Source organism: Bombyx mori, chromosome 15, assembly GCF_030269925.1.
Source record: "Bombyx mori chromosome 15, ASM3026992v2".
In the NCBI taxonomy this organism is placed as follows: Eukaryota; Metazoa; Arthropoda; class Insecta; order Lepidoptera; family Bombycidae; genus Bombyx; species Bombyx mori.
Genome location: NC_085121.1, coordinates 15177394 through 15193894, shown reverse-complemented (window position 1 = coordinate 15193894; position 16501 = coordinate 15177394). Strand labels below are relative to the sequence as shown.

General features: G+C 36.5%; 2 protein-coding genes across 11 annotated transcripts in view; one reads left to right on the top strand and one right to left on the bottom strand.

Annotated features, from left to right (window-relative positions):
- The window catches only part of LOC101744252 (adenylyl cyclase 78C), a 141731-nt gene extending 133221 nt beyond the window's left edge, over positions 1-8510 (top strand). For both annotated transcript variants that reach the window (XM_062672743.1, XM_012697356.4), the window contains exons 28-30: positions 532-640; positions 1541-1659; positions 3707-8510. In XM_062672743.1, the coding sequence (XP_062528727.1) occupies positions 532-640; positions 1541-1659; positions 3707-3960 (482 nt within the window). In that variant the 3' untranslated portion in view covers positions 3961-8510. The remainder of the gene's footprint in view (positions 1-531; positions 641-1540; positions 1660-3706) is intronic.
- The window catches only part of LOC101736960 (FERM, ARHGEF and pleckstrin domain-containing protein 1), a 71568-nt gene continuing 63562 nt past the window's right edge, over positions 8496-16501 (bottom strand). For all 9 annotated transcript variants that reach the window (XM_062672746.1, XM_012697351.4, XM_012697354.4 and 6 more), the window contains 7 exons: positions 16107-16204; positions 15505-15628; positions 14086-14232; positions 13407-13504; positions 12798-12940; positions 12199-12315; positions 8496-9197 (listed from right to left, as the gene is read on the bottom strand). In XM_062672746.1, coding sequence (XP_062528730.1) covers positions 9155-9197; positions 12199-12315; positions 12798-12940; positions 13407-13504; positions 14086-14232; positions 15505-15628; positions 16107-16204 — 770 coding nt within the window. In that variant the 3' untranslated portion in view covers positions 8496-9154. The remainder of the gene's footprint in view (positions 9198-12198; positions 12316-12797; positions 12941-13406; positions 13505-14085; positions 14233-15504; positions 15629-16106; positions 16205-16501) is intronic.

Sequence of the window (16501 nt, the reverse complement as noted above, 5' to 3'; positions counted from 1 at the left end):
TTTAACACCAGGTGGGAGGTAACCTCGTCCACCCATCTAAGCAATAAAAAAAGTATTGTTGTGTAGAGTAATTATAATAAAATATAAAATAAATAAATACATGTGAGGGTGACTCTCATCATTAAACAAAACAATGACTATGGGTCATAGTCACACAAGTCAAATTTTTTTTTTCTGATTTTTCGTTGATATCTTTATTTTTCGCAATAATGAAATAACACTTTTTTCTAAATTATGTCGATTCTGTTTTTACTAATCGGTTAAAAAAAGCTTTAAAAATCTAATCTAATTATTAGCATCTAATTGATAATATTTATTGATATATATTTTATATGTACATATATGTACATATAATACATGTTTAAGTAATATCACTATCACACTACACCTATCAAGGTTCATCTCTGCACCACCCTAAGGTAGACTGTTAGAGAATGCCTATATCATTAAGTCCGCCTTTATACTGTCTAGCTTATAAAGTTATAATTAAAAAAAAAGACAAGACTAAAACTGAGATGTTGGTGGTTGCAGTGAATCGAAGCGACAGCATGCGGCCGACCCGCGTGGACACTGCGCCCAGCGGCTCCAACCGGCGCCGCTCAGAGCTGCGGCGGGCGCGCACGCGGCACAACGACCGCCAGTACGTACTAACTCGGCATTCATCTTCTCGCATTAAAACTGTATAATCTCAAAACTTACTAATTTTACAGAAGAGTGTTTTAAAAATTTTACAGGAGAGTGTTTTAAGTCTTTCAAACACTATATAAACAGTTTTAATGCGAGAAGACAATGTGCTTAAACGTGGACAATTAAACGATGTGTATTATCTATGAACGTGGTTTTAAAGTGGAAGCTAAGGTGGAAGTTATTAGAACACACTGAGTTCTTAATGAACAAAAACAACACAGCCGTTTTAAGAATTTTCATAATGTGAAAACAGTTTTTTTTCCTACAGTTTTTTAAGCTTCATACTATCGTGTAGGTTCACTAACGGGGCTCAAACCGGGTGTGTTGTTAACACTCGCCCTAGCAAGAGCAGTGCTTCGCAGAATCTATCACCGGATCGGAAAAGCGACCCACTGAGAAGATCCGGCGAGGAACGCGTGGGCTGTGTCTGTGGACAGTTTTCTAGAAAAAATATTATCACTTTTAGCGATAATTGTCCAAACTATATCTGTGTGCTTAGTGCGAGTTTTTAACGTTTTCGATAATGTAAAAGTTAGCTCATATTTGTATGGAATGGGATCGTTTACGTACGTTTGCCGTTAGGGGCGCTATCCCAATTGCATGCAATATTGGCTTAACTTTTACGCTATCGAGAACGTTAAGAAATTCGCACTAAGCACATTGTTTTTTTTTCAGTATTATTTATGATTTAGTTGCAGTAAAGTACGGTCTGTGTTTCTCACGCACACATACATATCTCATTTTATTAGATTATGTATAGTATGTAGACAAAGTTAAGGATGTGGCTTGGCCATGGACCGGGTATTGCACCAAGTGGTCTGCTAACGATAACGTGTATCGTTGGTACGTACAGTGCGGACACGGAGCTGAGGGCGTTGGGTCGTCATTCCGCGTCGGCGCCGCACACTCCGACGGCGACGCACTGCCCGCCGCCCCCCGACCCCCCGCAACTGTCCACCATCACCAGGATAGGTGAGTACACAACTTTTTTTTTCCTACCTTTCTGCTAGTCTTGAGAGGTTATATCAGCGTCGCCTTAACTAGTAGGTGAGCTCACGGGGCTCAAACCTGATGACGTTGCTAACACGAACCCTAGCAAGAGCCATCCTTCGCAGAATCTACCATCGGATCGGAAACGCGACCCACTGAGAAGATCCGGCGAGAAACTCAGTGGGCTGTGTCTGAGGGTTAATTTACTCGTCGAGCCCTTCGTCGCAAGCGACGGGTTCGACGAGAACGATGACCGGAGTACACAACAATTAATTTTGAGAAAACGGGTTTAATATCGTCGCTGTCAAACCAAAATCTGCTATGTGCAAAAACTCTATTTTGAATTAACGAGTAAAAACATTTTCGTATAATATTTTATATGAAGGTGAATTTTTAAGAACTATACTAAATGACAGCTATAGATAAATATTAAAGCTATAGACACATAACAGTTTTTTTTTATCTATACGGTAAATAGGGCTGTGAGCTATACGAAAAGGTCAACAAGTAAAAATCTCAAAAAGTTCACATAGCAGATTTTGGTTCGACAACGACGATATTTTTTATAGGTACATAACACCTTCATTCACATGTAAAAACTCAAAAATCTTAAAAATGATACTTGACCCCTTAGTCCACTCATGTCTTCAATTATCATTTCCTATTTTTTTGCGTGAAAGCACAGGGTTTCAGTCGCTTTCATTTATAATTCTGTAATAATGAAAATTAAGACGTAGAGAAACTCTTAGTACCTATAGTATTTGTTTTTACAAATATATCGAATTTGTAAAAACAACGAGACAAATCAAAAAGATAAATCACGAAACAATTTTGTGCACACGATATTTGTACTATTAAAATTATTATTTTAAGTTTCCAGAGGGTTTTGAGAGTGTAACGACAAAACATGTTGGCGCATGCGCACTAGTTTTTGCTGTGTGCGTACTTTGATCGTTGCTATGAAATAAAACCAAACAAAATAAAATAAAAAATATGAATGAAATATGAATGAATGATTTATTTTATTTCAGACAACAACAACAAGTCCATATTATTATCCATATAGTATCATTGAAACATACTTAAATTTAAGAAAACCAATCAAATAAAAAAAAATTAAATTGTTTAATTAGACTTAAATTAGTCAACCAAAAAAGGAAGGCAACCTTTGCCGAACAATTGTCTCCTATTGACGCCTATTGGAGATCACTGTAATTTATTAATAACCAATAAAATATATTTAAAAACAAAAATTATAAAATATAATTAACAACTGATATAACGTACAGCACATTTAACTTTATTTTTATTTTCTGCTCCATATCAAATTTTACAGAAGAACGATTTAATTCATAGTTTCCGTTATAAATTTTTTGCACATATCCGATATTGGTTTATTGATTTGACTTGACAAATACTAAGTTCATATTAATAACAATCTTCTTTTTTACATATAAAATATCATTGATTAATAAGCAATATTGTTGTTGTTTTTTTTTATTGCTTAGATAGGTGGACGAGCCCACAGCCCACCTGGTTGTTAAGTGGTTACTGGAGCCCATACACATCTACAGCGCAAATACGCCACCCACGCCTTATTTAAGTATACAAATGTTTGCTGCATCTGTTATAAGCTGTTTAAATCTACTAAGGAAATTGTTTCTTCACAGTTCAAGTCATTACAAGATGTGCTCATAAGGATCATTAAAATATTTAACATTTAACAAAACAAATATTTTTGTGCTTTTGTTTCTCTGCTTTTATTTCATTATTTTTTTATCACTTAGGAGGGTGGACGAGCTCCCAGCCCACGTTACTGCAGCCCATATACATCTACGACGTAAATGCGCCACCCTACATGAGATATAAGTTTTAAGGTCTCAGTATAGTTACAACGGCTACTCCATACTTCAAACCGAAACGCATTACTGCTTCACGGTATAAATGCAGAAATAATATATGTAGACAGTGTCATAACCATTGCTCTGTTTTTTTTTTAACAATAATCGAATACGTTTCTTTGTCTTAGCCCGGTTGAAAGCTAACAGCTTCACATTCCGGTCGCGGCCCAGAGATAAGTCTCCCAAGATCCGGGAGCAGCCTAACGAGGGATCCGGTACATCACTAGCGAACGGAACGCCTGGCTCGTTCCGCATCAGGTCGGTGACGACAGCGTCGTTCTTCAGAAGCCGAAACAAAGACAAGAGGAGCAAGGAGCAAATAGATACTGAAACCAGGAGTGAAGGAGTGGAAAACGGTGACGCCTACACCACCAAAATGTAACAGAATTATAGTATGTACGGGTAGTAAGGACGTAATTTTAATTTGATATTTTCCCGTAGTTTTTTTTTTGTTGGCCACACTTAAATAAAATGTATAAAAATATATGTAATATTGGCAGCATATGGTAGTACATGAGTTTAGATGCAATTTTGATACAATTAATTGAGCGACTCAGGTTTTGGGACATAAATAAAGTTGAATCAGGTAATAGTGATAGTTTATATTCTCAAAGCATCTACATTTTGAATGTCACAATGTTGAGAATACTTAAAGAAGGTGAACCTAGCTTCCTGAGTCATCTAATAAAGAAAAGTTCCTTTAAAATGTAGTAAAACAGGAAATTGTGTCGTCTATTTAGTGATAATGTTTTTTTTTTGTTATTTGTATCGAATAGGTAAATCGATTTGTTTTAATCGAAACATGTCGATCATGAAATTAACTTATTACTATATAAGGGATATGTAATTCGCTAAGCGATTTTATTTTATATTAATTAAATATTCATGTTAGTCAGAATAGCACAAATATTTAGATTATGTAATGATTTTTGTCCTATAACAATATCCAAGCAAGTAGTTAAGTTAACATTAAAATTTTATGTTGCCTGGCATCAGAAATTTAAAAAAACGTAACAATTTTACCCCAACCATGTATCTTATTTGTAATATAGTCAAAAATATCTCAACTCCAGCTCTCGACAAACAGTATAACAATATTTATCCACAGAAATATGTTCGTGATGAAAAGGCGCCATAATTTTCACTGAAAATATATAATACTATAATCTATTGTAAAGTGCGTGCCATAGATATAACTTTATTAATTTTTATTGAGATTTTATACCTTATTTATCTTGTACGTGTAAGCCTAATTTTTTTAAATAATTCACTATCATAGGAGCGAAATATTACCAAATGTATGTACTGTCCATTGTTTTCGTATGAGAATTTTCAAAGGATATTAAATATGGCGAATATTACGCAATGAAATCCATTAAACTAGTTAACAACTTGAAATTTTGAAGGTCTTAGAAAACTTTTACCTTTTCTAAGTATTATTTTAAATATGTAAATGTTTTGTAAGTAAGTGTAATTTAAGAGTATCATATAATAATATACCAAAGTATGAAATATTAGAATATGCACAAATGCATTTATTAACTTAGGTTAGTCTTCAAATTTAAGGGGATAAAATACGCTGAAACTTTAATATGTTCTATATAATTGTGACTATAGATGGCTTGTAAAGAAATTATTTAGATTAGATAATATTCCTAAATAATTTATAATCTCTGTTAGTGGTCTTGTTATGGAATAAACAAGAAAAGAAAGAATTTAATAAGCGGGCTCGTTATTGGATAAATATTTTGAGGAGTGGCACGATGAATTTCCACAACAATTAAGGTCACTTAGGAACAAATGATCTGAACCAAAATAAGAAAATAATTTAAAGTTACAAAAAATTAGAAGGTTCTCCGTTTAAAAAGTACTTCAAAAAGTGTTTTTTTTTTATTAATTTGACAGGTTTTTTTTGCTTAAGGATTTCAAACGTAACATTTAAACTGTAAATTCAAAGTTTTTCTGATGCACGCGAATCTTCAATTAATAATCAAGTATTTTGTTTTTAAATCACAATTTAGTTATAAAATTGTCTGTGGCTATTAAAAGTGATAGGATTCACGCGATACGGCTTTGGACAGAAATCGAATCGGGTTGGTTGCCAAAGTGACATTATCTATGAAAATACCTAGTCAGGTCATAAATTCTGTCACATGTTTAATGTAAAATAATTGAAACAAGTTTATCCATTATGTAACCATTCATATACCAAAATGAACTTAACAAAACATAGATTCTTATGACACTAAAATTTATTCAAAATGACATCCGTGATTTTGAATACAGGCCTTCAATCTGCGCGGCCAGTCGTCTATCGCAGCACGAACGAGGTCCATGTCAATATCGGCGGCTGCCTTAATCAAGGATGTCTTGAGTGACTCCAAATTTGGATGAGGCTTTGAGCACGCCTTTTTCTCCAAGTGTTGCCATATCTTGTAATCTAACGGATTCAAATCTGGACTGGAGGAGGGCCAGTCTTCGTGCCGGATGAAGTCGATTTCACGCGCCGCCAGCCAGTCTTGTGTGCTCTTCGCTCTATGAGCTGGCGCCGAATCTTGTTGGAATACCCAGTGCCTATTATTGAACATGGTATGAGAAACAGGTTCCACAAGGTTCGTCAGGACTGTATTTTGATACACAACTGCATTCGTTTTTACACCTTTCTCACAAAAATGTACCTCTGTTAAGCCCCAATAAGAAACTCCCAACCATACCATGAGCGAGAATGGAAAATGACCTCGTTGGACACGCGGAATACGGTTGCTGGCTTCTTCACTACTGTGTGCGTACACCTTATCATTTTGTTTGTTGTAGCTCTCTTCTACGGTAAAAATTTTTTCATCCGAAAAAAGAATTTCCCGATATTTTTTCCCGCGTACCGCTTCAACAAAGCGCGGCATCTCTTCAGTCTCAGGTCCATTAGACGAGCATTCAAACGATGTCCTGTTTTTCTTCGATATGCCCGAAGCCTTAAGTCTTCATTTAACACCCTTTTCACCGTGGTTCTGCTTAACCCCATCTGAAGGGCCAACAGTTTCTGCTTACGTTTGGGATTTCTTTGAATTCGCGCCTTCACAGCTTTTATCACTGCTGGAGTCCTAACAGACCGAGGGCGACCACTTCTTGACCTGTGATCTACACTAGAGTCTTCATTGTATCGTTTGATGGTACGATAAACGAATCTTTTGGTTATATTCAAATTTTTCAGTATGTTAAAAATTTGAATTGGCACGTAACCGCAACGATGCAACGCAATAACTGCAACACGGTCTTCTTTAAGAGTCTACTCCATATTTAAAAATGAGTAAAATTCTAAAAGTATACATTTTCATTTTCATGAACAATTCGAAATTCGAATTCAATAAACTTTTTTGTGGCCAGCATTCTAAAAGAAAAGTTTTTACTGTGTGACAATACTTATGACCTGACTAGTTATAATTTAGCGAACTAGGTACATGCCAATTGACCCGTGTTTGAGTTAGACAGTGAAGTAATAATATCATGTATATAAATATCATATCGAACATATTTTGTTTTAGCATATACCATATTTATTTATTTTACCATCGTCGTCATAAAATACCAAAGAAACATGATCTCATCAGCTCACGTGATGTTTGATCTGAGTATATTTTAAACTGTTCACGGTTTTTTTTTCTGTATTATGAATTTATTTGTAAATACATAGCGGTAATCTACCACCGGAAAGTTTCGACGACACGAGCAGGTCAGATGTGAATGCATCATTCGATTACCTTCAACTGTTGGCGATAAGAAAACATTGACGAAACTCGTAACAATGTATAAAGTAGGCAAAACAATAATTTCCTTACACTTCTGCCAACTCTTATTATAAATACTAATAATTTAATTTTTTTTTAAATATGTACATCGTATTTAAGTGACGTTCTATTACAAATAAAATGTAGATAAGAAGTATTTATAAAATGAAAGATGTGATAGGCACAAGGCAGATTATCATCCCACAGTGATGACAAAATATAATACCCAGGAAAGTGTAAATTAAAAATTCTAATCAAGTAACTAAATTTAACAATAAACTATGTTATTATTACGAAATAAATTATTTTATATATATAGGCAAAGACAGAGTAGTTAAGAGCCACATTTCATCCTTTGTTTTGAGCCAATTTTATTTTGCTATTCATAAGTTTTAGTTTTAAAAAAAAATATGTAACTCTTTTTTTCGAAACATCAATAGCAAAGCATGAAAAAATGTAATTTAATTAATCTAACTCTTATGGTATCAATGATTATGGTTGAACTACAATCATCGGGTAACACTAGTTAAATTAAAATGATTCACATAGCTCTGTATATTAATAATAAACCAAATTCAAGAAAGCAACGTGATTTATTGTTGCCTGTAATGAAGAGAAAATATAACTAATACAAGCTGTATGATAAAGTCGAAAGCTCAAAAAATTGCCAGCACAAAATATCGTCTAAAAGAACTTCCATTTGTGTATATTCCATTTGAGTTCACAACCAGAAGATTGTTAATTCGATACTTATTTTTTTAATTATTGTTGTATATATGCAGCTTATGTTCCGGGTTTGGGTTGCATAAATATTTAAATGTTATTACGACTATTAACTTCGAGTCAATTGTTTGACCACAGATTATAATAATACGGATGAGCTCAATTTTGATAGTTTCTTTTATCAAAATTTTAAGCATAGGACCTATTTTTGGTTTTTTTTTTTACGAAAAAAATAGGCAAATGGAATATTTTATTTTTAAGTTAAGAATATCATAGATCTGATTATTTAGAGTATATATTATGTAATTTGAAGGTATAAATAAAACATTGTGTCAAAGATTAATGAAAAGCCAAATAGGATCTGTGAAATGATTGTAAAAGCAAAACGATGTACGAAATGAAAATACCAATAAATGTTTCAATATAATATATTTTATTTCATTTCAATGAGAACTTAATAAATAAACCTAATAATTAATAGCTTTGGAAATTATGACACGCTTAGTCATATTTTATTTAGTAAAATCGCGTGACGTATATTATTAGAAAAATTATTCTCTATTAACAATTATTATCACATTTTCTATACAATATTACAACGATCTCATAAATATTATATTATTAGTTTATCGTTTGAGACAGTCGAGTTCGTAAAACATAATAAACCGCCTATGAATTACCAAAATTGGTTCATATACCTCCCTAATATTTCAGATACTTAAAAAGATCTCAGAGCAAACATTCTAAGTGTACACATTTATGATTTTATTTTATTTTATTGTTAAAATTTATTTTTTCTAATTAACAAAATGAATTAACGTATTTTGTAAAAAAAAAAATTGTGTCTTTTACACTTCAGTCTTGAATAATTTAATTGCGTTATAAGATTTCACAAAATCAATACGGGCAAGATCCGTAATTCTTAATTTGATAACACGATTCGACATTACCATAGCAAAAGAAAAAAAAAAAAAAACTATGGCACTGATTTTAATACAGTTGTTATTATGAGAATTTTAATGTTTAAATAATTTACATACATGATGAGATAATAAAATATGCTAAATAATTTTAAATGTTTCGCAGCATCGCCGTTTGTAGTACTTCTGTCCACCTGGACACGAAAAGGAAAGTCAGTTTTACGTTTTCTATTACACCTACTGTATGCGCGCGAGTTCATGTCCATCGGGGCCTGAGGGCGACGCGCGGGGACAGCTCGCCCCACCTTCGCCCACCTCCCCGCATTTCGATGCCTCCAATGAACACTACGCTAACTCCAAATTCGTAGATTTACAGGAGGAGCGTGTAAATGAAAAAAGTTAATAAAATCTTTATTATTGCAGATATATTTATGGTTTTTTTGTGTAACTAGCTGATTTACTCTTGCTTCGAACCCCATCAATAATGATTAATTGTAATACTTTTAACATAGTGAAGCGATTTGCACGAAAAACGAAAATTTCAAAATTTTGAGTTAGAGTAGTCTTCATTGGAGGCATCGATTTGTCTGACGTCGAGTGTTGTCCGTAACGGTAGTGACGCGCGCTTATCGATATCGAAAATTTACGCTAACGCTATTGTGTTATTTAACCATGACTACTCCGCTTCCAACAAGTTCAGATAGAAAAAAAACCTACTGAAAAAAGATACGTACTGATTCCGACTCTGATCTGTCGGTTGTCTTTTCATTCGATAGTGACTGAATTGGAATTTAAAAAATATTTTTCTCTATTAGAAATAAACAAGTAATTATAATAGCCGGCAAACTTCTTGAGCATTTGTTGACGTAGTGGGGGTAAGTTTGCGCATGGTACACTCACATGCAAAAACATTATTTACGCTGCGTCATAATGCAATTAAATTATTAAAATCAACATATGTATTTATTTATATATTTATTAGAACATCAACAAAAAATATAGGTTAATAATTATAATAATTTAATCTTGGGGTAAAATAGATATTCCTTCTATTAAGTCAAAACTAGAGTTGCCAGGTCTTCGTTCAGTTGAAGCGAAGCTGGTATTTGTAATTTTTTTTCGTTATCATAATCTTGACCATTATCATCATCACTGTTTTCATCACCCGAGTCGCCATCATCGTGATAAGTCGACATAGGGCTCATCAGTGTAGTTTACGACTCGGTCGGTTCGATCTTCTTTTTTGTCTATAATTAATTATTTTTTGAAGATATTCGATTCGTAGTAATCGAATGTTACTTTTTTCAATTACCAGCTTCCGATTATTTTCTGTTTTTTTTTTTCCATTTGAAGCCTAGCTCTTTCATAATTCGTCGTAAACTTCATTCCGAGCCATTAAAATGTATATCTTCTTTAAAATTTTCGAAGCCTTTCTACGGTACGGAGTTTCGCTGCTTGTTATGTAGTTATTATGATTACATCTTTTTATTACAGATTGAACGAAACTATCCATTCCGGTAACTTTCTTCTTCCCTGATCTTTTCTTACCCGGAGTCCCAAGCACGATGAGCAAGCCTTTAGCTTCGTTAATAAAGCACCTAACAGTACTCACTGATGTTTTTGTTGCTTCCGAAGTCTGTTTTACTTTTTCCATAATATCATTCTTCCCCTGTTTTATAATGAAGCAATATACGTCGTACACAATTTTTCTACCCTTTCTTTTGAATACTACACCAGTTTGTCGCGGCATAGTGTATTTTTTATAAAAAATCAACAAACACTCAACAAATAGCAATGGCAACAAAGTCAACAAGCAATTATAACAAAATATAACTTAACGATTAATAACGATAGACTTTTCACTGTACGCAAGCGTACTTTTGGGAGCAAGCGGAACGAGGGCGCGGTGCGGGACGCAAGGTTCGACTGATCTACCAATAACGCGCTCGATACGATTTCCCCTGCCGTCGCGCCTCACCCTCACCACCAAAGTGATCTAAAATTCGGTTCTGCGCAGTCAAGGTCATTTGCTCACGATGTTTGCCGGTTACTATACTTATCACATTTATTTTATTTCATAAATTGCAAAGTTACATTAAGTTACATTAAACCAAATTGAAAGTTGTTGACTAAATCGGTAGTTATTATCGACATTACCATAATTAATTAAGTCACAGCACTACCGCATTCCTCAGGATGGACATGAACTCGCGCGCCTACAGTCCACGATAACAAGAGATTGAGTAAACATCATACTATATAAATGTATTTTTTTATTGCCCTTGTAGGCAGACGAGCTATGCGGCCCACCTGATGGTGAGTGGTTACCGTCGCCCATGGACTTCAGCAATGCCAGGGGGAGAGCCAAGCCGCTGCCTACCGTTATATTTACGTATATTTACTCAATCATTGAATGAGCTCTTTATCTTGAACATTTAGGATTGTTGATTTATTTGTTTGTATATTTTGTACAGAATATCTTATAAATTCAGTGTTCTTCTTGGCATAAGCCTCCGTTGATGTCTTTAGCAACTCCCTCTACTACTTTGTTTTAATTTAACTACCCTACCAAAGCCTATCCTGATTTTCCATTTAGTGTAAGTTCCAAACTTCCAAACTCAGTGGGCTCTTTTTTTTATTACTTAAATGGGTGGACGAGCTCACAGCCCACCTGGTTTTAAGTGGTTACTGGAGCCCATGGACATCTACAACGTAATTGCGCTACGCATCTTGAGATATAAGTTTTAAGATCTCAGTATAGTTACAACAGCTGCCCTACCCTTCAGACCGAAACGCATTACTGCTTCACGGCAGAAATAGGCAGGGCGGTGGTACCTATCCGCGCGGACTCACAAGAGGTCCTACCACCAGTAATTACGCAAATTATAATTTTGCGGGTTTGACTTTTATTACACGATGTTATTCCTTCACTGCAGAAGTCAATCGTGAACATTTGTTGAGTACGTATTTCATTAGAAAAATTGGTACCCGCCTGCGAGATTCGAACACCAGTGCATCGCTCAACACGAATGCACCGAACGTCTTATCCTTTAGGCCACGACGACTTCGACTGTCTATGAGGTTATAGCTATTACGCGTCTGTGTATCGTCACCAGTCGCCTCACGTAGGGCGTGTTCTGCCTTAGCTCACCTATTATAGCAATACCCACATTACTAAGACAGGATTGAACATACCGGTTATACGTATAGTAACTGTCCGCCCTGAAGAAGTAAACGTGATTCTTGTAGTGCAGTTTAAATACAAAATCTTTCTCGATACCGTCGTCCGAACTGGGAGGGCCTACAGAGTACCTGGTGATGAAAAACAATATAGATTACTAATTGAGAAATGAAGTCCGGTAACGACAAGACACATCGAACACAAAACCAATATAACATTATTGTTTGTGAAGTGAAACTTCTTTAGGCCCGTTGTGAGTAAAATTTAACTCGCGACATATTCTTTATGAAGAGTGAGAGAGAGTGTGAAAATAGACAGCGTCTCACGAACCACTCGACCTTGGAGGAAGAAAAAGGACAAAGCGAGCTATGTCGTTTCTCTTATACACAGCGTTCCTTATTAGAAGAGAAGTTTGACTTGAAGATTAAAAATGAAGAAACCACAACACCACACGTATCTAAAGAAGTTTCACTTCTTTCACGTGCAACAAGTTACACGCACATCATTTATTCAATTTGAATGTCATGAAGGATCAATAAAGCATAGTATCAGTTCCAAGAGCCGCATCGGCGGCGACATTCCCTCCATGTTATTATTACCAGTGTGCGCTTACCCTAACAACGGTAGAGACGCCAAAGGAGTATCATCCTGCCAACTCTTGTAGAAGAACAGAGTGAACACCGCGAACACGACCCACAGCTTCTGCCAGCCCGGGGACTTCTTGAATTTGCGGAGTAAGTACCCGGACAACTGCGTCTGTCGGTTAAAAAAATAACAATCTCGTTATCAATTCGAAACTGACTCTCCGTTTCCCCCGTGGCCGCCAAAACTATAAAACATAGGAAACTTTTAAATTAAAACTAATAAACTAAATTTATTTTATATTCAAATAGTTGATCATATTAATTTTCCTTGGCCTTTAGTAAACTATGCGTTTAACGAATCATTAATAATAAATTTTCGAAATACATTTATAGATCCAATTTAATTTTTAAACTATTTCATGTAATTATGCGACCGTGTCAATTATGAATGAATTCGTCAAAACATATCATTTCATTTGGTCGCACCCCTGCAATCCAATCCCAATACACTGATGACTTCGAACCTCATTTCTCATGTAGTAGGCGTTCCATTGTCTATGGTCTCTGACATTACCAAACTCCATGTTCTTTGTTTAAAAATAAAATCTGTGGATGTTTGAAGAAGTGCGTCGGCTCACCCTCATGGCGAGGTGCAGCTGGTCCCTGGAGAGGCTGGTGGCGCGGTGCCAGCACACGTGCGCCAGCCCGCCGCCGCCCGACGCGCACGTGCCGTCCTCTGCACAGACACGTGTTCTTTTACTAAACTTTATCAAATCAAAGCTATCCACTAAAATTAAGTGACGACTTTTCTTGGATTTGGAATTCGAGTGAAACTCCTACTACGAAATTTATACATTAATAACTCCCAGAACACGAGATTTATTCTGCGTTATAAGATCCTCTAATAACCCACCCGTATGGGTCCAAATAATAATTTTGTCCAAATGATGAATTTTTAACTTTTTTCGTTATTTTTACACCTTTCCATAATAAATATCATTATAAATTTCACAGTACAGAAATAGTATGCGGTAAATCCCCGTGTTATATGGATCAAAACGAACCTTATATAAGGGAGGTGAAGTCACGTTATAGAGGGGATCAGTGTACTGTAGTATCGCACCACTCATCATCATCATTATCATCATCATCAGCCCACAGTCGTCCACTGCTGGTATAGGCCTTTCCCAATCCACACCACTAAGCTTGGTCTTCGGCTCTCCTCATCCACTTCTTGCCGCGCACCGTTCGGAGGTCATCGCCCCACCTAGCCGGGGTGCGTCCCACGTGACGTCATTCGGTTATCTCAGCACTCACCCACTTCCATCTCGTAGGGCGTCAGTTGCGTGTCTATTGCAGTGTTATCGTCATCGTGCGCCCGCTGTATCGCACGGTCTAGCGTCCGGAACCAGCCCTCGAACTCACGCTCGTTGCTCGCGTTGAACACTAGAGTTTGATCATCATCTGAAATAAAAAAAATTTTTTATTGCTTAGATAGATGCGTGGACAAGCTGTTACTGGAGCCCATAGACATCTATAACGTAAATGCGCCACCCACCTTGAGATATAAGTTCTAATATAGTTACAACGGCTGCCCCACTCCTCAAACCGAAACGCATTACTGCTTCACGGCAGAAATAGACAGGGTGGTAGTTCCTACCCGCGCAGACTCACAAGAAGTCCTACCTACAGTAAATTTCAGCGATAAACGACCTTGACGTTAACCATGACGACGCAGTGCTGACAAGTGACTACCAACTACATTTGCGAGTACTTTAGCCTCCAAAAAAAAAAAGCAGTACAGAACTAGTTTTGTTTAGGTGCAAGTAATTACGATTTTTTTTTAAAGTTCATACTCAACCTTTTTTCTTCGTTGAACTATTAGGCTTGGTTCACACGGCATTGTCTTGCACTTTATTTACAGTATACGTCCTAACGGATGAATAGTGGCGCATACATTGTACATAGAACCATTCACATGTCGTTTGTACTGCAAAAAATCGTACACCGCTTATGCGTTTAAATGAATACTGAACGGACTTGTCAAGCAAATCGAATGAACTGTAACGTTGCAGTGGCATATAGTATAGCTCTGAAGCTAGTATAGCTAGAATGAAAATCTACCGTATGAACACCCGGGTAATTGTACGATAACGAATACAAAGGAAACTTGCAGGACAATGCCTTGTGAACGCAAAGTTATTCTACCTATTTTCAAGTTGTCTATATAGTAAATGCGGTACGGCTTATTTAAAACTGTTATATAGCAGAGTCGAGACTTCCACCTCGTGTCCAAAGACAGATGTAATAGACAGATTTAGTAGGTGAGCTCACGGGGCTCAAACCTGACGACGTTGCTAACACGAATCCTAGCAAGAGCCGTGCTTCGCAGAATCTACAATCGGATCGGAATCGCGACCCACTGAGAAGATTCGGTGAGAAACTAAGAGGGCTGTGTCTGAGGGTTAATTTACTCGTCGAATCCATCGTCACAAGCGACGGGTTCGACGAGAACGATGACCGGTGCTTGAAGTACCTAGAAGCACCGTTAGTGGATCGGGAGGATCCGAGATGACGTGTTTTGGGCGACGTCGACTGCTTTCCATTCTGTCCGCAGGATCGGGCGTAGTTGTGCGGACACTCGTGAACATTTAACGCCCGGGTGGCACAGCTGAGGCATGGCTAGGGGTGCGCGGATAGGGGGGCGTGGCTAGAGGGCGTGGCTGGGGCACGGACCGGCGAGCGCGAAGGCGAAGGGCGCGTCGGCTTGGCGCACCCGCAGCGCCCGCAGCGGTCGCACGGCGTGCGCGCGGAACTGCACGCCGCCGGACTTCGACGCCTCTATCAGCACGTCGTTAAACTGCAACCGTAAACGAAAACGTATTCATTAATACATTCTAATTATTTTAAGCCGGTTTTTATAAACCTCCTGCTTAACTTTCCTTTTTTTTAATGTTTTTATTTTCTTAGTTTTATATGTATATGTACATACATACACATTTATATTGTTGTTTTATAATTTAATAAATAGAAGTCAGCCTCTGAAAACTTTTAACACAACCGACCTTATGCAAGTTGTGTTCACGTCCGAAAGGGTGAAATCAATTATTGTTTTTTTTTTTTTTTTAATACAAGTTAAATGTTATTATGTGTACACTTTATTCAGTTGTTTGAGCCATTACAAAGAATCCCCACTTTCCGGTCTCTAAGGACACTGCAATACAGTAAATAAACTTCCACCCGTGTCTCGAAGTGGACGGGATGACCGATATCAGTGACAGCGGACCGTAAATTCGGCTACTCACAAGAATGAAGACTATAAAAATTTTCGTACGTACCAGAAACAACATCCTCTGCAACAGTCCTCTACTAGAATGTTTGTAAACGCAACCCATCCGCAGAAACTCTCTATCAGCGACCAGCAACTTGTCGTAACCTGTTGAGAACGTATACAGTTGACACTAAACCTACTACCAGTAGCACCGGTCAAATTGACCCTAATTTAAAGGCTATAAATACCATAATCAAACTATGAGGCTATTCTTAGCATATCGACGCTTGAAAGGCAAACGTGACTAAGCGACAAAAAAAGTTTATTATTATTATTAATATTATTATTATAAGTAATTCTTATTAAGCAGTCTCGTCATCAAATTCTATTGCTGAAACTATTGGCTTGTGGTAACTAAAATATGATACATATGTTTGTGGATAAAGAAAGAGGGAGAAAGAG